Raw genomic sequence first — 21,485 nt, forward strand, 5'->3', positions numbered from 1 at the left:
TTACTAAAGTAGAAAAAGAAAACTAGAGAAATAATTCCAGATCTTAACTTACAGGGTATGTTTTAGGTTAAGAAATTAATTGGCTTCTCCACTTTTTTTGTTTTGCTTTTCTTTTTCTTTTTTTTTTTTCTACAAATGAATAATATGAATATATTGCAGGATAAAGAAAGACTGCCAGATAAAGAAGGTACCATTATATGAAAAACAAATGAAAAATTACCAGGTAATTTTGCTTACAAAAAAGGTCAAACTATAAACAGTCACAAAATATATAAAAATGCCACATTGAACGAGGCAATCGTACTCTACCTAAACTGGTAGTATACTCTGAAAGAAGTTGCATTCATACAGTAGTAACTGATAAAAAGGCATTGTGCACTCTTGTGCCATCTGGAGACTTAGCACCATGTGTCATCAGTTCTTGGATTGTCATCCAGTTGTCCAAGATTTTCTTGTTTCTCTTTTTCATCATCTTTTTGTGACTCAGTTCAATAATGTTAATTTCCTTTTTGCCCTCGCTGCCACTCTGTGGACTTTCCTTAAGACACTCCAGCCTGCTCCTCATCATGAACTCCCGCCGTCTCCTCTGCTCCTTAGCTCGCACCAAATGCTGCTTCCGCTCTTCTTTGCTCCAGTAGCGACCCATCTTCATCTCACTCATTGTGTCATCATCTGTCGTCATTCCACTGCGCTCCTCTTTAATTTTTAAGGCACGTTCCTTCAGAATTCTGTCTCGAACTGGTCTCTTTGTGATGTACCTCGTCCCATCACTCCTTATTTTCACTTTCCATTCCATCTTGGGCTCTGCACACTTCTGTGTGTCTTTGCACATGCTTACCAGGCTGAGCTGGCTTTGGGCATACTCCACAGCAGACTTCTGCTGGATCAGTTGCATATAACTTTGATAATGCTTTGCATGAGCAGGTATATTCCCATACCTGTAAGAAGAGCTGTGATATGGAGACAGGTAGGGAATGTGCTCGCTGCTCTGCTTTTCCTGGTCTGCGAATTTGCCGCTTTCTGATGCCAGCGCTGCATCCTCAGCAGCACTGTTTTGCTCAGTGGGTTTGGTTTTGGCTGAGGTTGTCTCCCTGTTGCTTTGTCCTGAGGATGACTGATTAGCCACAATTGTGCTCCTCAGGTTTTTCCTATTGGTTATGCTGATCATCCTCTGGAGAGAGTTATCGGGGGATCTCTCCACAGTCAGCGGAGTGCTCCTGCAACTTTCGGCCGTGTTGTATGCGCTGGAGCTGTCCTTGTCAGACTTCTCAGGGTGCTCCATGATGTCATCCAGTTTGCCTCTTTGTACATCTATGCTGGTGTTGTAATTCCTGAACCCCTCGTCATGTAAAGTCCAAATGTCTCCATACTGATCCCTCACCTTTTGGAGCCGGTGAGCTTGCATAATATTCTGACATTCAAGTTCAATGTTCCTCAGTTCCTCATTAAGTAGCTGCAGCTCATGCTCCACTCCATCTTGCTCTCTTCTGTTGCACTCTATTGTGCTGCTCGAGTAATACAGGTCGTACTCCCCATGGTTTCGAATCTTGCACTTCAGTTCCAACAGCTGTCGAAACCTTTCACATTCCTCCTCTGGGTTTCCTATGAAATCAGACTCAATGCATTCCCCGGACACAAAGCTTTCATTGCACTGGAGCTCAACACTTCCTAATGTATCTTGGCTGTGGCCCAGCTCCCGTTTGCTCTGCAGTGTTGCACTGTTCTGCTCCTCAGGTGCATTTTCTTGTTCTGAGCTCTCGTCATTACGCAGACTTTCATCTGTAGGTCCCACGCCACTGTCTTTCTCATGATTGTTGGATGATGAGGTTGCAGTGTCTGTAGTGCCATCCTCCTCTTCATGTTTCTTTGGCTAAAAAAATGAGCAAACCAAAATTATTATCAAATGCTTATCAAATGCAAGCCATATTACATGAGAATATTTTCCAGGTCTGTTTTGCTTAAACAGCTGGGATCTCATTCCAGCTGAATTAAAACAGATCGCTAAACAGCAGTCCTACTGCTCATAGCTTTTAAACGTTTCTGAGAATCATGCTGTGGTGGCCATACTGAGTGAAGTAGATGAATTACGGCACAAGTGACATATCTTCTAAAGTCCAGAAAGAAGTATTTCCCTCTCTAGCTAAGCCATCTCTTTGCAGTGCTTAAAGATAATGATCACCAGATGGTGCACTGCTTTTGATTCTGGATTATGGCCAGAGTCTGGTGGAGCTGAAATCTTCTCAAACTTGGGAAAAACCTTCAGTACTAGTATCCCTTCAAAAAAATAAAGCAAGTAGAATCTTAGTACAATCTAAGAGGGTGCAAAAAGACTATTTTCATCAGTGGGGCTTTTTTTTTTTTTTAACCATTGAACTCCTTGTTTGCTCCACAGAGATGGGCAGGGTTGAAGCCTGTTCCACTACACCCTCCATGGCCCTCTATCACACTTCTTGTTTTCAGTAGTCTTTTTCCGAAAGACTGTTAATTTTGAATTCTAGGATTTTCTTCAAGTAGACCTCTCTCTGCTGCATCTCTGGACACCTTTTTTGTTCCCTAGTTAGAGTTTATGTTCCTTAGAAATAAAAACAGCCTTTTACCATTAAGCACAGAACGACACTGAGTGCTTGCCATGGGCATAATGTCAAGCTTTTAGGCTGTTGTTTTTTAACTCACACTCCATTCATTTTACCTCACCTATTTATATTCTCAGAGAATGTGAGATAATACCTCTCCGAAGAGACAGATACTTTTTATTTTCCAAACTGGATAAGCAAAGAATTCCCCCCTATTCCCCTTCCAGAGTAATCATGCAGAGTGCAATTTATATGGCCTGTTCATCAACTATCTAAGTGTACATAGTACCAACCAAATGCCATTTCTCTTTTAGGACATATAATTGCATAATTATGTATAATGGCAGTAATAATCAAGGGATAAAAAAGGTACAGTGCACCCACTGAAAGGAAACAACTCAAAGAGGCCACTATCATAATTCCCTTTTTCTCTGCTTTGACAGACAGCGAAACGGGATGAAAATCTGTCTCCTATATTGTCGTTTCTCCTCTCTTCATGTGCACCTCATGATCACACACCCTTCATCTGGTTTCCTTTTTTCAGTTGTTAGGAAAAAATAATGGCCTCCTCTCAGAAAAACAAAAATAACCTCCACCCCCCAAACACAATGTAATAGTGGAATAAAATAAATATTGAAAAAAACAACAAGCCCAGGAGAATTCAGTATCTGTGACAGACCAGTTAAAAATTTCTGAAAAGATATTTTAGCAATTTGTTGTCAGACAAGACCTGCAAAGAAAAACTTCTCTTTAAAATCATAACATACATTTTACACTCATCCTCTTGCACATACAACATGCACAATAAATGTATAATTCTCATGCAGCTTTGGCAGCCACAGCCAATGTGCCAAGTACTATCTCTCACTCTCCTCAAATGGGGAGAAACTCTCCCCTAGAATTTAAATGTCATGGGACAGAATGCATTCAGTGTTATTCTCTGGATCATGCAAAGGTTCAATGTTTCTTGATGTTGTAGGGTCACAGTTTTCTAGAAACTAGATTTTGAAACTGCAAGGGCCAAAGGCAAACTTTCATGAAAATTTGCAAGATTTAAAAATTCAGTGGTACTCATTTTCCCCATCTGAAATCCTTTCAGATCTTTCTACTTAGCCACTTAAAAAACAAGGGTATCTTGTTGTCACAGGAAGAAGCAATATGAAGAGTAGTACCAATAACACTCTAAATAACTAACTATTGCAGAATTGTTCTAGAATTATTGTTTATCTGTTCTTTCTTTCCTCAGCTTACGCATTTCTGTGAAAGTGTATAAAGTCCATTGGAAGATTTTTTTATTAAGGCTTCTGTTGTATTTTTCCAAAGTGGCTGCAACACTTTAGTTCCAGTTTCAAGAGCAGTTAGAGAAGTGGTGGGAATACAATGTCTTCCCACATCACCTGTTTTTCAAGAGTTCCAAAATGTCATATTTTACATAGAGAAAAAAACCCAGTGTCTAGAGAATTCTTTGTGAAAAACAAAAGTAACCAGAATGAAGAGCACCCCAACCAGCCAAGTGGCCAGGGCATTCACCAAGAATGCTGGAGAGTTAAGTTTAATTTTGCATTTTTCTAGTGTACCACCCCCAGGCGAGTGCTGCTACATAAGCTATTCTGGTCCTTTCTCTCACCTGCTTCGGAGCTGCTCCGGCTTGTATTGATCTCCACTGCTGCTAAACCTCTCAGCAGAGAAGTGACTCCAGTCTGGGTCACCTACTCTGCACCCCGGCCACTGCGATGTGTAACCCATGTTTCTCACTGCTCTGGAAAATATTTAACTACTGACACAAGGGAGAACAGCTCCACCAGAAACTGGGAGGGCTGAGCTGCCCAACAGCCAGCAATTTGGGTGCCTGCCCCAAATGCAGAGCTCCATCCACACTAACAAATGAGAAAGACCAGGATCTGCTTGCTGACCCTGAGGGTGAGTGACATAGCACAACTTGCATCCATATGACTAAACTCATTCTACCCCCTAAAGAGGGCTTATCCATATTGTGTTAGCACTGTTATATAGCTTATAGGAGCTGAGCTCCTTGATGCTTCCTCTGATATATCCAGCATGGTGCAAGATCACCAAAGCACATATTTGAGCACTTCTGAAAAATCCCTTAATGTGTCTATTTGTACAGGTGTTGAAACAGACTTTACAGTTCAGGCCCACATAATCAACAAGTTGAGAATTAGTGACTGTTGTTTTCCACACCACTTTTATCAACAATTTAAACTTTGCTCCTTCAACTTCCACTTGACTTAGACTGAGTGAATGTAATACACTGCCATCCACTCGTTACGCTGCCCATTACAGAGAAGTGACACACATACAAAAGATGTAACGAAAGCAGACCCCATCTTTGCAATCTAACAGAAATCAGATGGGTGGAACTGATTTTGCCAAATGTAAGTGTCTATAGCACAGGCACCTGAATGTCAGGTGATCACTCTGGGTTTCCCTCCCTGTCAGGAAGAAACAAGTGCCTGTACAATCAGATTCTTCTCAACTTCACTGAATTTCACTGAATTTCACTGAATTTTTAGAGTTGGAAGGGACCATAAAGATCATCTAGTCCAACTCCCCTGCTGAAGCAGGATTGCCCAGAGCATGTCAGAGCACATTACTCAGGACTGCATCCAGGCGGGTCTTGAAAATCTCCAAAGAAGGGGACTCCACACCCTCCCTGGGCAGCCTGTTCCAGGGCTCTGTCACCCTCACCGTGAAGAAAAAAGAAAACTTAAAGCAGACATCCATATCACGTTAAATCTTTACCCAGTATGTGGATACTTGCAGCTAGTTCAATTAAGGTATTAGAAAGTAGTACAGATATTTGTTGTGCTGCATGTTTTTGAGATATATTTAAAAAAAAAATCCACTGTGACTCAAGTATGGTAGCCCCTGGCATTTCTGTCCTGGACTTGTCATGTCTGACAGAGCTCCTAAACTTGTGCATATTGAGGAATCTTTTACAACATAAGACGATTTTAATTTTATTTTGAAAGGTAGCAAGCCTAATTCCAGGTTACGTCCCTTCAGAAAAACAATAGCTAGCCTCCAATTGTCAGTGCTTTGCTTTTGTTAGTGTTATCTATTATCTATTCCAAACAAAGTGTTTGCTTTCAAACGTATGTTGTCAATCTCATCTACAATTACTTCTGTTTGAAATACCAAAGGGCTCCTTAGGCCTCATCTTTGCAGTGAGAACTCAGATAATGAGAAGGCAAACCTGGCGGTGCGTACAATCAAGCAATAAATGAACCTCAAAAGATTCTGCATTTCAGCTCCAGCAAGCATTCATGCCTAAAAAAATGGCTAATCTTGCAGGAATTCAGGCACTGTTCTATTCTCGTTTTACAACTTATGATGTATATTGGGACTCAAAACCCAGGCTGCTACTAAAGTTTGAAGGCAGTGAGATTCAGTTGAATGTTTTAATAAATGTAGCAGCTGGGGTCTCCGGTCAGTCTCTGACAGTGAGAGGGAGACTCACCACAGTGAGAGGAATCTCCAGCTGCAGGCTAACCACGAGGTACTCCAGCCATGAGGGAAGACTGGGATTGATTTCAGTGGTGCACTAGAAGGGAAAATGCTCTTCTGCAAACAATGCTGTTCTTTTAAAACAGGCCTCTCAAAAAAGAATTTCCCCCTAGATATTTTCACTGCATTTCAGCTTTGAATGAACTAGAATGATTTTTTTTTTTATCCAATTCTTTCTCCTCTTAATAGGTTTTGATATATTCCATGATACCGATAAGAATTTCTGCATGGCAAACGTATGGTATTCTTCTGAAAGTTATCTCTGCTGCACAATGAACTGGATGTTGTAAAGGGGAAGGAATACAATGAGTTATAAAAAATGGAGAATTACATCTTTCCTCAAGGTTTATTGGACTATTCTATACAGAGAAGACACAATTCTTGATTGAATTCTATAGAGTGGCTTAAAAACATACAGAAAAGACACCACTATCTACTTAATTCTTCTGTTACAAACTGTACGAATTTTCTGTGACAGCTCACACTAAATGTTAAAATGGCATTCTGTAAAACAGACTTGTATTTGGAAGGATATTCTGCTATAGCGTGTATTCATTCCTGCAGCTCACAAGATTCATGATGACAGACGATTACGAAGCCAGAAGACTGTGTTTTGGTTGACAAAAAACAAGGCCGGTGTTAGAGCGAAATCTCCGTGGCCAACTGGCGAGCTTGAAGATACTGAGCTTGGCCACTGGCAGCTGCAACAAGAGCAGTTTCATTGCTCCAATGGATTATGTGATCCACCTCAGGAAATTGCCAGGTTTCCCAGCCTAACAAGGAGTAAAGAACCAGTTTTCTGACTTGCCGAGTCACTACATCGAGTCTAGAGAGACAGCAGCTGTCACAAATTACTGATGCCCCATTACACGCCAAGCTGCATTTGGTTGATTCAATTACTCATCAGAAGGGCAAAGAAATGTCTGGCTGTCCTAGAATTACTTCAAGCAACCTCAATGTCAGACACCGACAGAGCACAAGTAACCATAATTTTTTCAAGTGTAGCTCTCTTCTACAGAAACATAAAATCTCAATAGGGAAAAAAACCCCTGTCCTTAGTATAAGATCCCAATGGGGAATAACTGAATCACTTCACAGAACACCATTGTTCAGTAATTAACACTATCCACAACTCAAATTCAGAGAAAAAGCCAAAGCTTGTCAAGAACTTGGGGGTAGAAGGTCACAACTGTGAAGTGATTTCAGAGGCCCCAACACACGGTGTGAGCAGCTAGGAGAAGTTTATAGATAGACCTGTTCAAGAATTTCCTCCAGAAGTGGGGCTTTGTGTGAAAATGTCACTATACAAAGGAAATTGCTTTGTGAAGAACAAGTGCTCTTTCTGACAGAAAATCTTTTGCTAGCTGAGATAAAATTTGTGGTTAAAAAAACCAACCAAGATGCCAAATATAATTTCAAAGTAGCTTGTAGTGCAGTACTTAGCACATTTAACCTGGGAAACTGAGGCTTGGCTTGCTGCCTGGAAAAGAGGGTCATAACTAAAGGGCCACTATAAATCCTGTTCAAGTCTCCCTTCCTCTCTGACCCTGGAGTTATTCTGCTTTGTGTAAACAATTAAATGCTTGTAAGATCAAGGAGTTGTAATCTGATCTATCATATTCCAGATAATTGACTTAATTATTCTGTCAGTGTCTCTGTCCCAATGAATATTTAATTTATGTACAGTGAATAGCTTTAATAGGAGCTATCACCTAGCCAATAGCCCAGCGTCAAGGCTGGAGGGGAGGTGAGGAGGAAACAGGCTAGATGCATCTTCAGGCCCCAGCGTGGACCAGGCACTGAGGTATTTGAAGCCAGGTCTCCTGTTAGCTTCCTGGTTTCCCAAAGAAGGAAGGCTCTCACAGTCTTTCTCCCTGCCTTCACTTCAAAGAAAAATGCCTCAGGCTCTGTTTTCGAGCTATTCAGAATAGGGGAAAAATTGTAAGTCACAAATTTCTCTGGGTGAAAAAACAGCTTATCCCCGGCTGCACATACAGAGAAGCCAGCAGATGAACTTGAATTTTATTTCCTTGGCTCCACACAGGTGTGCATGCTGACAGATCATCTGATTCAGGTGTGGATAAGGTCACTTAAGCCTTCCACAATAAAGTACAACTGAGAAGACTCGTCCCTTGATGAAACTGTATGGCTGGGGGTGCACATGCATCTTTGCCATAGTCACACCACTTACAGCACATATGGGCAGGTAAAAGTTGGGATAGCAGCAAGCTGAGACTACACTAACAATATGTTTATTTGTCTCCATTAACAGAACAAATGCCAAGCTGTGCGCTGTCGGTATAAGAAAAATACACTTGTATTACCAAAACACCTGTTGTTTATTTTAAACACCTCTTCCATCTTGTTTTGCAATCTCTCTGGTGCAAGGGCTGGCTCAGATCTCACATATATATAACAGGAGGGACATCTATCTTAGCTTGGAGCTCTAGATGCCACACTGATACAATTCATTAAAAAAAATTCACATAAAATATAACAACATAAACCACAAACATTTCAGAATTAAAGAAGGAAAGCAATAATATTCTGAGAGTTCAGAGAAAATGAGAAATCTGCACTTACCACAGCCTCATAAATTGTTTGCTAACTTGTGATACTGGGCCTAAGCATCTATTGTTCTCCTTTTCCTTACCTACAGCGTGCCAGAGTTCACAGCATTTTAGAGACAGAATTCTATCAAAGCCTTTGACTCCATTTTACAGCACACCATTTCATTCTCTATTAATAAAAAAGTATGCCTAGCAAAATTTCAAATGTTACGTTTAGTAGCAGTCCTACCTGCTCCACCTCGTTGGCTGTGTACTGCATCGCTTCATTGTGCTGCTCTTCCAACATTTCCAAGTTTAACTCCTCTAAGAATTCATTCCTTTCATCATCCAGCCACCCTTCTTCCAGCTGCAAAGAATACATTAGTACATTATATTATGTTAGCAAGGACACATGCTAAAACAGGGTAAACCCAAATGGCAATGCTTGACTAGTTCTTTTTATCCTAATGATTCTCTTCAGAAAGCCAGGCGGTAGGAGTTCACGTCTCAAAAAGAGAAGAAGAAAAAGAAGGATAAAAAAGATGGTACTCTTATGCCTTTTATCCTTTCTTGAAACAGTATGACTGATTTTCTCTCATAATGAAGGAGACTGCACAGCACAGACATTATTTCCTTTCAAATGGTATGAAAGGCGCAGCGCATAATCCTGAAGCTGTCATGTTCATTACTGCCGAGAGCCCCCGCGCTGAAAGAGCGGCAATGGTACTAATAGGGCCAGGAGGCAACCGGGCTCTTTCCTCTAACAGCCTCCGTCCCAGCGCTGTGCCCTGCTGCTGCCACCTCAATAGAAACCTTATGTTGTGTTTCTGTCACCGTTTTCCCATTGATCTTCCAGGTAAACAAACAAACAGAAGAGGGTGACAGAAAGATGCGGTGATTTGAAGGGAGATTATTTTTGTTCTCGTGGTGTGCCTGGAAGCAAGGCTTATCTGTTTGTTTGGGGTTTTTTTCCCCAAGTGTAAAATAATACTTTGACATTTGGTGAAGACAGTGTCGCAAAATGACAGGAGGGGATGCTATGTTTTCTGTCAAGTGAGTATATTCTCTTCCCATACCCACTTTGCACCCTTCACATCTTTCTAAACTGATAAAATAGGCACCCCTGGCCTAAAACACTATTCTTCCCATTTTGTTCATTGTGCACATGTGGGCACGGGGCACACATCCATTTGTATCTGTAATCCCTTGCCAGATGGCACACTGCATCAAAACCGAAAATATTGGTCAGTGACACTCCTGGCTATAAGGATGAGATCGTAGCAGAAAGAAACACTTATTGTTTTGTCACAGGTGAAGAAACCAGAGGAAGAAGGTGACAAAAAGGTGCTAAAAGGTAAAACTCTCAGCATTAGACAATTACCCACTATTTATGTCCCAAGACAAGAAGAGCAATGTAACATGGGCCAACACCTACAGCAGCAAAAGTACCACTGCCTCAAATCTCTGGCCACAGATACCAGTCGGAAAAGTTACACCAAACCAGCAAGTAGTGGTTCAAAGCTACATACACAAGGAGTGATTGATGTTGTGTGGTACTTCTAGCTGAATACTGGCAGGAAACCATCATTTCCTTCACAAACTCTGATGGGTTTTTGCCCATGCCAATGAAATCTTTTCTCTTAAAAAGCACATAAGCATTTCATCATTTCCCTTGGCAAAGCCACCCTCTAACAGTTTGGGATTAGAAGGAGGCTTTTTTCTTGAGGACAGGTAATTTTTATGTTTGTCCTTAACGGGACTTTCAAACATTCTCTGAAACATCTGGTACTGGCCACTAGTTTTGTTTACTTGTCTTGTTTGCTTTTTTTTTTTTTTCCCCAAGGAAAGCATAAACACAGCCACCTTCTACCATAAAGTTGAATTTCTCTCATTTGAGGAATTTGCAGCGATTAACAAATCTGGAGGAGAAAAGATGAATCTCACTTGGGCAAATTTGCTGGTTTGATTACGGCAAACCCAGTACCGAACTAACGGGAATGCTTGTTATGTTACAGTTTTTAGAATAAGATAATATATGGCTTAGTATACATGTGCACTACATACACATGTATGTGTGCACACAGACACATGTGAATGCACATGCCTGTGCCATTTGTTTACATATTAAACAGGTTGTACGCTCCTCTGGTGCTCTTTCAAAACTTAATTATTCATCAGTATTCACTGCGCAAATAAATGGTCAGAGAAGGTTTTCTTCCCTGTTACTGAATGAATGTGCTCAGCAGTCACCCTTCAAGACTGCAATACTGCTATTACCATTTTCTATCTGGAGATAAAAGCCTGCTTAATCCTGCCGTCTTTTACCAGAGTCAAAGCAACACAAATAGCAGAAATCAGTTTGTGGACAGCCTAATTTCTGACATACTATCCCTTTTCTTCAGTTTTGTATGAATATGTTCTTAAAACATAAATTAAACAAAAAATCAAAACCCAACACCAAAGCCCCAAGCCCAAATCAAAACACACTTTTATAATTTGAAAGGAGCATCCATATGGGAAGCTATATTGGTAGAATGAAGTAATTCCTTATCTCATATTGATTTAACATTTTCATGTTGACCAGTCTAAACAAATGCAGGGAACGAACTTTCACTGGGCATGTATTTTACAAGCGGGTGGGTTTCTGCTCCCTACTGAAAAACAAAATCTTAGTGAAAAATAGTAAGAATAATGTTGAAACAACTCTTTCAAAACTTCTGTAACTTCCAGTGATGGATAGAATTTTGCAATATAAACTGGTGCATGGCATATTTTGCTGTACTATGTCACCAGTTTTATGGGAATTGTTTAGATCCTGGAAAACATAAAGGAAATGAATGCTGAAATTGTGAATCTTTTATAACTACCATACTCAAGTAGAGATTCCAAGTGGCACTGAATTACACTTACTCAATTTAATTTATACAGCGTATGCAGCTAGCGAGACCGAGGATATCAGATCAATAGCATGAGAGACAAATGGCAACATAACCAACTCTGAATTGTTGGCAGATGGAGAGAATAGTGACAATATAATGTCTTTTTGCTTTGCAATGGCCAATAAACAGAACATAAAGGGAAGTACAAACACTACTATTCTTCCACTCTACCTTTCCTTTAGTCTGATGATCAACCTAACATCTGCCCCATGCAACGATATAAGAAATCCTTGGCATGGCAAGATTCTTGGCGTTGGCATAATTTTATTTTTAAAACCATAGAAATGTTTCTAAAAGCTTTTGAAAATGCACCTCCCAATACACAATTTGCAATGTACCAGCAGGTTTTTGTGACCAGGGTGCTTTGAAAACAATTAGATCCACGTTTGCTAAATGGTATTGTAGTGAAAGTTCCATAATTGGTACATAAATGAACAGTTTACATGCCCACTTATAAGTGCATAGGATAAAAAGAGCCATCATCAATGACCAACTACAGCTCTGTGTAAGTTCATATAAATGACTGAGGTAAGTATGGGAAATTTATCCCCAGAACAAATAAGAATCATCTAACGAGCAATACAGAGTTTTCAAGTTCTACTTCATATTTTACTAATATCATATTAGCACTGTCAGCTTTATTTGTATACCTGCTTACTCTCTCTGCTGGAAAGGAATTGCTTAGTTTGGGGAAAACAAGCCCTAGTAACATCATGCTATTTTCTTTGTTGGCCAAACAGGGGCAAAGCTCTGCCATTATCCGTTTCCTCCTTTTGTTGGGAACTTTGGCATTCCTATTTCTCAGCAGTTCTTTAGTTACAGTGACAGTGACTGTACGGTATAACCCAGGTTCTGGCTCAGTGCATCTATTTAGTTACCTGCATCTCTGGTCTTGCGACCAGCAACACAATTTTCTTGCATTCTTCGCTGGAGAGCAACGCCACTGCCTCTTCCCGATTCTGGACATCTTGGCCATTTATCTAGAAAACAAATGAAGGTGGCACATTAGTTTCTATTTCCACAAAGCAACACACAATAAAGGGCAGATATCAGCTCATTTGTGCTGAATGTATGGACAATGAAACTCGCGCAACGGGCTCATCTTCAGCCCCTCAGTGGTAAGTGTCTTCACTCAATTACGTGCTCACTGTAAGAGCTGTATCGATCGTTGAAGGATGGCGGACATCAGAGGAAGCAGTTATGTTCATAAATGTCCAACCTGCACCCTGGTAACATACATCTAGCAACACAATTAACCAGCCCCTGACAGGTGACGTTCATCTTTCTCCGTTCAGAGTAATGGAAGTGTCACTCTGAGATAATAGTGCTGGTGGAAGGAAGACCAGTAACGCTACAGCTGAAATCAGTCACACTGTATGCTAGTAGAGAGCCAATTAGAGAGCTACAGTATTATCTCTCACCAGGCAATACTTACAGGCCACCGCTTATTGCTGCTCCATTTAATCATTTCATATTTGTGTGGACAGCTTAGTATCCAGAACCACACAAAACATATGTATCCCCCTTACAAGGGGATAATCAAAATAAAAGTGGTTCTCCAATGAGAATGTGCTTTTCTCGCTACCTTTCTACTATTCTGTCGCCTCATTAAAACAGCCACGTCCATGACTACATGGTAACAAACACATTTTGCATTGTCCAAATCCCTTTATGGAGGGAATCAAATAGAAATTTTATTTTCCATGTGTATTTGGTTTTGTCCAAGTCCCAGCACAAGAGGTGGATTATTCTCATTGTAGCAACAAAAAAAAATATTTGGTCTATTTAAAAATGGGTGAAAGCAAAACTGGAAGACAGAAGGATCTGACTATTTGGGGGAAATAAAATCTTGTAAGGGTTTGATTTGAAAGTAGCAGAAACTTCCTAGTCAGAAAGTAAAGAGAAAGTTGCCTTTCTGCAGCTATGTCTGGCTTGAAAGCCTTGGCTCAAAAGGACAGCTTTAATTCAGATTAAAGATTATCCTGATCACCTAACTGGCAATGACTAAAATGTTGGACACCCTTCAAAGCTTACACGAAGGGATAGCTGTGGTCTGAAGGAGACCAGACAACCACATGGTAACGCAGAGCTGCCCCAATCCAAAAAGCAGAGATGCAGCCACAGAAGTTCAGGACCAGATCTCCAGCTCAAGCAAAACACCCCTGGCTGTGGTGGCTGCTTCTGTGATTCCTTTCAACCAAGCAACTGCCCCTGCACAGCCTGGAGATGCCCACCCCACACCGGCTGCACCATCATGGGGGACAAGCAGGACTTCAGCCTGCCCCACAGCACCTCGCTCACATGGACAACACTTGTCTGCCTGCAGGTTCACAGCTAAAAATAGCAGAAGGTTAGGCCAGTCTCACTAGGACTGTCCTTATAAAACCTTTCCCTTGACTTTGTAATATTTCATGTAAAATACTCAGGCTGTTCTCAGATGCTTACAGAGACTGTGAAGGTGACGGGAGGGGTGTGAAGTTTGTGAGAATGAGAAGCGGACAGTTTCAGCCTCAAAAACATGAAATCTGCTGTAATTTTGTGACAAATACATAAAACAGAGCATCCCTCCCAGCCTTAACCAATGCCATCCACTGCCCACAGAAAATGCCCCCATGCTCAAGGATCCAGCTCTCTCCCAGCCTCACTGTAATCCCCCCGTAATGGCACTGTCACCTTCTATTTCTCTGAGTTATCTCATCAATAAGAGTAGATAGAGGGTCAATGTGTTTTCAGATATTAAAGTAAACCCCACATAACTCTCTGGGTGTTAACTTTAATGATCAAACTCATAGCTATATATCAGCACTGACATTAAAGTAATGCTCCAGTCTACAAAAGGATGGCAGAATTACCTATGCTTTTCTCTCGCCCCTGGAGTCTTTACTCCAATTGAAATGAATTTCATTAGAAACTGGAGAATGTTTGTCTGAACTGCTGTTGGCTCTCCACTTCACCCAGAAATTTTAGAAAGCAAGGAAAGGAACAGAAAATGAATCTACTATTTATTTCCTTATTTTGAGAGGCACAGAATAGAAATGAAAGTTGTTTCAACTTGGTCAAGAATTTTTTTTCCCCCTGATTTTTGAAAGTTAAAAATAGCATTATATCCTGTTTGCTTTCTTCAGTGGGTATTTTGTAGAAAGATGAAGAAGACAGTGAACTGACCTTTCCACTCCTAGTCATACCCCATGATGTGCTCCCATCAGCTCAAGGCCCACCAAGGAGCTCACTGTCCCCACACCATGGCATGTGTGTCTTCTGAGGGGAGGATACCATCCATCCTGTGAATATTTTCATGTTCCAAACCACACAGAGAATAAACCAGCAGCCCCTGAGTGAACCCTGACATTAAAATGTAACTTATTATTTCCTCTCCAAAAAAATGGGCCACTTTGGTAAGCCAGCTCACAGACCTTGATGTGTTGGCTAGACTCCCAAAGCTGATACTAGGGTAAAAGATACAGCGACAGGTTCCAGCAACGACATTTCCTGCAGAAATGAAAAGACTGGAGAGAAGGAACAGGCTGATCTTATGACAGTCTGAAAGCTCACTTGCCTAAATTAATGAAAGGCAATTACAGAACTGGTTACAGAAAAGTGACTTTTCATCACTAGGAGCTACTTCTGGGGCTTCAGTGAAAAAAGGTCAAAATATAAGGCAAATCGACCGGGATCCAGAACTAAAATGCTACAGTACAGCAAAGGCTTTCCAGTCTACTGATTTTTGGTAGCTGTTTTGTGATTTTGTCACTAGTGCAAAAACCATACTATTTCCTCACTGCTGAAAATGGAAACCCACTGCCATTCTAGCTGCTTCCCTCTCTGTACAGGTACACTGCCCTCCTCCAGAGCCAGCAGCCGGCCACCCTTGCCCCCAAGGGTTACGCTGTATCAGACAAACCTATCTTAAATGAGCGGATCAATAGAAACGAAGGGGAAAAAAAAAGCCAAGACGGTGGATTAGAAAAGAACTCAGAAAAGCGATGTTTTATTGGTGGAGGAAAGAAAATATTAATAAAAGTCTAGTGAATCCCCCCTTCAAGTACATTCAAGATCATCCTTCACTAACATCACATCTTCTGTATGAAAACTCTTACCATCTATGCTCAGCACGAGTGAGTTTTACCCAAATTTATGCGATGGCTGAATGATCAGCAAGTCTCTGACACCCATACTTATGTCTGCAGGATCCCTGTTTAGAAAGTGACACTGAAATGAACATAGGGGAAATGAGATTTGCTAATAAATATGGCAAAAAAGGACACGGGACATGAGCCAGAACGAGTTTGTCATTCTCATTTTTCAGTACACACACTCTAGCTCCCAGCTATTGTGTTGAAAAACAGACAGACATGGATTTTCTCATCGATCAGTGTAACAAAGAGAACTACCTTCCCTCATTAATAGTCCACAGAGAAGACAGCACTGCATGTTTGAAGAAAGAGTTTAAGGAAGAGTCTATTGTCACATACTTGCAAAATGCGATCTCCTTCCCGGATCCGGCCATCTCTGGCAGCAATGCTGTTCGGATCAACCTGCACAGGAAAATATCCAGTGACTGAACATGGAAAGATATTTACTGGAAATAGTAAGAGCTGCACAATTTGAAAAAGTAGTGGTTTTACTCTGTACAGAGGCAATCTGAAGTTTCCTCTACAGTCACATGAACTCAACAGTTCTTTAAATAAGTTTGTTTCAGATAAAAAGCCTAAAGACAGAAAGTGTTGGGACCGTATGATTTTCAGATTAATACTTTCCTATGCCACCATCAGGCTTTAACCTTTAGCTGTCAGAGCACTAAGAGTTAATGACAGAGTCCCTCTTCTCTGGAAGTTTAGTGTGGACTGAAGTGCTTCTGCAGCAGTTGATACCTCTATATGAATGGGCCAGACTTTGAGAAAAGAGCAGGTTTATTTTTCTTTCATGGAAACATGTACTATTAAATGATTACCTCAGTTATCAAACTGTTATTTCACAGATCACAAGGAAACAGCAAAAAACCTCAAAGGATCTATATTTTATAGATCACTCACAGGTACTGTATATTGTTCCTCGTCCAAGTCAGTTAATTTTAAGTTAGTTTAACCTAAATAGATGTTTAGGGCTCCATTAACAGTTTATCAAAGTCACTGTAGCTCATCCCTGAGCAATGACCTACTGTTCATTGCAGGGCAATTCGATCTATCACCTTTCACTTGATGGTTATCTTAAATAATTTATTTTGCCTCATCATGCCATAAGCTATTTTTTCAAACCAAACATCTGAGTTGAGCATTTGGTTTTCAGGTTACATCTTCTCAGCTGTTAGATATTATTGTGCATTGTCATAGAAAAAAAATGAATCTGAAGTGCTTAATCAAGTACGAAAGACAATATAATTACAGCCACTTTAAAAGCTCTGAGAAATTTCAATGTAGGAAACCCAGCACATTTCAGATATAATCCTGGAGTGTATTAAGAAATTTCTGCACTTTTTTTGTCCTCACAGGGTCAAACAGACTTTAACAGCAGCGCTTATACAACTGGTGGAAGACTTATTCTTGGGTAGTTTTACATTAATTTCTCATTCTTTTTCCAAGGCTGTGCTTTTCAGCTTCTTTGACATTGCTGCTGGCCTGCAAATGTGCAATCTTGCCTTCATTCCTATTCACTGATATATAGAAGTATTCTATGTACTGACCCTCCCTTTCCATGAGCTTCACTCAGAATTTAGAATGACAGAATCAGAATCATAGAATATCTTGAGTTGGAAGGGACCCGTAAGGATCATCGAGTCCAACTCCCTGTTCCTCACAGGACTACCTAAAACTGCATCATATGACTAAGAGCTTTGTTCAGAGGCTTCTTGAACTCTGCCAGGCTTGGTGCTGTGGCCACTTCCCTGGGGAGCCTGTTCCAGTGACCAGCCACCCACTCAGTGAAGAACCTTTTCCTAATGTCCAAATTTGGTTCAACATGTCACAAAAGTGAAAAATTGGGAAGACAGTTCAAGCAGGACATTCACCAGTGAGCTTGGCCTCACCAGTGAGCTTGGCCTCACAAGATTTCTGCTTTATCTAGAAAAACAACCCTCTTTGTTGGAGACTCAAAGGCGGCTTGACTCAAAGGCTGGAGACTCAAAGGCGGCTTGTGCGCCCGGAAGTCTTGTGGACTGACCCTGTGAAACACTAACACCCTGTGATATGTGCTGGATGCCATGTTTTCCTGGTGAAGCCAATGAAAACCTGAGGATTCATCCCATCTCAGTATCCAGTATTCTATTTTTTGGTCTGCAAAAAAATAATTATTGGTCTTTCTGACATATTCCTGTCCCAAGCTACTCTCTCCACCCACCTGTGGTATTTCTGCATGTACCACAACTGTAGCAAAACCACAAATAATAAAATAAAGATTATCCACTGTCATGAATACCAAGGCTGTGGCAGAGGGAGAACGCAAGCAGAGTGAGGAGGAGGTGCTTTTCTCCTTTAAAACTCTGCTTGATTTCCATCGTAAGGGCAGATTTCTTTCAAAATTCAGACCATGCTCAGACTGCTTTGGACTTCCCTAACTATGATGATGTAATTAAAAGCGTTCACATTAAAGAAGCTCGCTAGTAATAATTACACTACTTGAGCAACATAATTTAAACTGATAATCAAAAAGAATTGAAAGTTACACGTGCTGGCTGATGGCGGACACTTCTGCACTCCGGTCTCACAGCACTTGCTCTTACATTCCCTGGCACATTCAGTCCTCCACCACGAGCATCTCCCACGCTCCTCCCCACTGCTATGTCCTTACCTCACTGACATAGATCCCCGTGTCCTCCTCATCATCGGTTCTGTAACAAACAGTCAGCCCCAACTTCTCCTGGCTGCTAACACGGCACAGTTCCACCTCCTATAAGAAAACACATAGGTTCATATGGTGGCTTTTGCCAAGGGTGGAAAAAATTGTGTAGCACAAAGGAACACCAAGCCACTGACACACTCATACTGTAGGACATACTCAGACTCATACCGTATGACCTACTCTTACTGCCCAGTCTCAAGACGCAATACTCTGTGTGCATCTTTAAAGGGGAAAATATTCTATGAATTAAGATGGAAATCGCAATATATTGCAGGTTGAAGCTATAGAGAAACAGTTCAGTAGGTCATGCTGAACTTTGAGAAATACAGCTGTGCATCGATTTAGCAGTTTTTTTGCTTTTGGGTAATAGAAGCTGACTTACAGTATATTACATAGTCATTTTAGTCCCATCACACCAACTATTGATTTATAGGATATAAGACAGACTGGGTACACATCAATCAATCCATCACACAAGTGCCACTCCATTCTAACAGCAATCCAAGCCATAAAGCAAAACCACAGCCTTCCATTAATAGCATAATTCATTCCCTGGCCAGTTTAGTGCCATAGCTTCATTGCAGAAGCTGTTAGATAACAGAAGGATGCTTCAAGGAATCTCCTGTGGAGCTGAACAGTCGTGGCATTCTCCTCAATTGTGAAATGATGCAGAAAACATATTTTTAGTGCCAGATGTCCCAGCAGTGGCATCTCATGAAAAGTGCAAGTTTTAGGGCAGATGGCACAGTGATAGCTACTACATACACCTATCTAAGACAAGCATCTTTAGGGTTTCACGAGGGAATCGTTCACAAAAATGCAAGGCTGCACTTGGTTTGAACACTGAAACAAATAGTTGTAATAAAGCACAATGAATCCGACAGCACAGAGTATTAGCCTGGGTGAATATGGGAAACTTTAGTTGATACATGTATTTAAAGGCAGTACGCAGGTGCCATTTGGAACTTAACAGTTTCTGCTTCTCATGGCTGTGCAAAAAAAGAAGAGAGAGACAAACCCACGCTTCAGTTCTCGGTCTGTGATACAGAGCCTGTTCCTCCCATCCCCAGAGATATCATGGAGATTAATCCATAAACAGACACAGGGCGCACAGCAGCGAGGGGAATCACTACTGAGTCTGATCAAGTTGTGGGGACCAGGTTTCGAAATAACTCAACTTACAGAAAAACCTGCGGTTCACACACATGGGTTAGCAGATGAACCCCAAGCTGTTTTCATTTCAGCTGAAAATCTTTCATGAAGTGCACTGCTAAGGCTTGCTTCCCTGCTCCCTCACCGAAGCACACACCTACATGGGTTCAGTTCCTGCATGAACCCCATAAACTTTTCCCTGGAGTTTGGACATTCAAGGTCTCAATGAAAACTAAGAAATGTAGAAAATACCATGAAATCTGTATTATCCTTTAGCTTTTCTTAAATATGACAGGAGTTTTAAATAGGGTGCTAAGAAATGGAATTAGTCACCAGTACATGTTATACATAGGGCTTGAAAGAAGAAACATGGGACTGCGTTTTATTAAGGAAGAGAACTGCAGTGACCTGATTTTGGCATTGGGAGCGAAAGCATGTACTGGAGGGAGGCCTATTCAAAGCCCATAATAATTGATACCTCCAGAGGGAAAGAACACTTGACTAGAACTGTAATATTGGGGAGAAATTACAGTAACAAAACGGCTTCAATTACAGCAACAAGGTATACTTTTAAGGAATAAAGGAGCTTGCAGTCCCTTGGAGGCCTATAAGGAAGCCTAAATACACCATAAAGGACTGAGACTGGGACCTTTAAATCAAGGCAAATGAGGAGCTGTGCGCAAGCTGAAATCCATTGACTTTCATCGTCCTGCCAGCACAACCTCCCGTCTCCCTGCGCTGAGGCTGGACCGGGGCCCCAAGGACTGCTCTGAACATAATTCCTTCGGTCAGAAATGACCTTGAAGTTCTTATGGATGATTTGTCTCAAAATGTTTGTTACAACAAAGCTGTAGGAATGTTTCAGGCTGAAACAAACTGAATCTTTCCAGTGTGCTCTGGCTCAATGAGCAGAACAATTTAACCACTTAGGGCATGAAAGAGCAAAGGAAAATGAGGATGGCCCCACAGGCTCCATGCTGGGAGCCCAAAAGGATTGCTAAAGCCATCTCTCAGAACCAGCTGGTGACAAATATCAGTGACAAATATCTACTGACTGGGACGCACCAGCCCTGGCTGTGCACAGTGCTTGAATTGCCACAGCTTTTGTTTCTTCACCCAGTAACAGAGCTCAGAGCGGAGATGTGTACTTGGTACTCTTGGGACTACTACCTCTTTCCTAAATGACTATATGAGGCTGTAGCCACTTAGAATCTGTAGATAGCTACAACTGAGATACTAGTACTTGGTGTTAAAGGCTCAATAAACATTTCATGTTTTTCAGTCTAAACTCAAGTACATACTCAAGTAATATCTCATTCAGTGCGAGGTAGAAGTTGGATGACACCTCTTGCTTTGCGTGGAAGCCATTCCAGATAACTGCCTTTTTCCCACTGCGCATCTGCGCTATTAACCTCATGACACCTTTTTTTATAGGAAACATGATACATGCTGGTCACATTCAAACAAATCAGGGTTGACAAAACATCTCCGGAAAACTTAAAAACACTTTGCATAAAATATTAAATCATCTCTCAAGGAAAAGCCCACAAGACTAATATTTAGCTGTATATAACAAGCAGATCTGAAACAACTTCAACAGAAGAGCAGCAACTGAGACACCAGAGAACCTGGACTATCATGGTCAGAAGCATTTGACATTGCATTTTGTGACAGATGCTTTTGAGTGGGTTTTTTCCCAACTGGTCTTTAACAGAAGAAACAGTAAGTTTGGCAGCAGTAATGAATTTGTAAGGATCTAATTTCCTTCTTTGAAATCCCTTTAGATACATGCAAACACACACACACACACATATAGTTGCTTTCTTTTTGGGTTTTGTGTGTGTCCATGTAGGGACTGAACTGACAGTCTTAGAAATTCAGCATTTTAAAAATCTGTGAGAAACAATATT

General features: G+C 41.0%; 1 protein-coding gene across 2 annotated transcripts in view; it reads right to left on the reverse strand.

The window, feature by feature from the left end:
• Positions 1-343: 343 nt before the first annotated feature.
• PDZRN4 (PDZ domain containing ring finger 4) overlaps positions 344-21,485 on the reverse strand; it is a 249,689-nt gene continuing 228,547 nt past the window's right edge. For both annotated transcript variants that reach the window (XM_074168055.1, XM_074168056.1), the window contains 5 exons: positions 18,373-18,471; positions 16,062-16,124; positions 12,468-12,569; positions 8,901-9,017; positions 344-1,870 (listed from right to left, as the gene is read on the reverse strand). In XM_074168055.1, the coding sequence (XP_074024156.1) occupies positions 344-1,870; positions 8,901-9,017; positions 12,468-12,569; positions 16,062-16,124; positions 18,373-18,471 (1,908 nt within the window). The remainder of the gene's footprint in view (positions 1,871-8,900; positions 9,018-12,467; positions 12,570-16,061; positions 16,125-18,372; positions 18,472-21,485) is intronic.

Source organism: Numenius arquata, chromosome 2 (assembly GCF_964106895.1).
Source record: "Numenius arquata chromosome 2, bNumArq3.hap1.1, whole genome shotgun sequence".
Lineage (NCBI taxonomy): Eukaryota > Metazoa > Chordata > Aves > Charadriiformes > Scolopacidae > Numenius > Numenius arquata.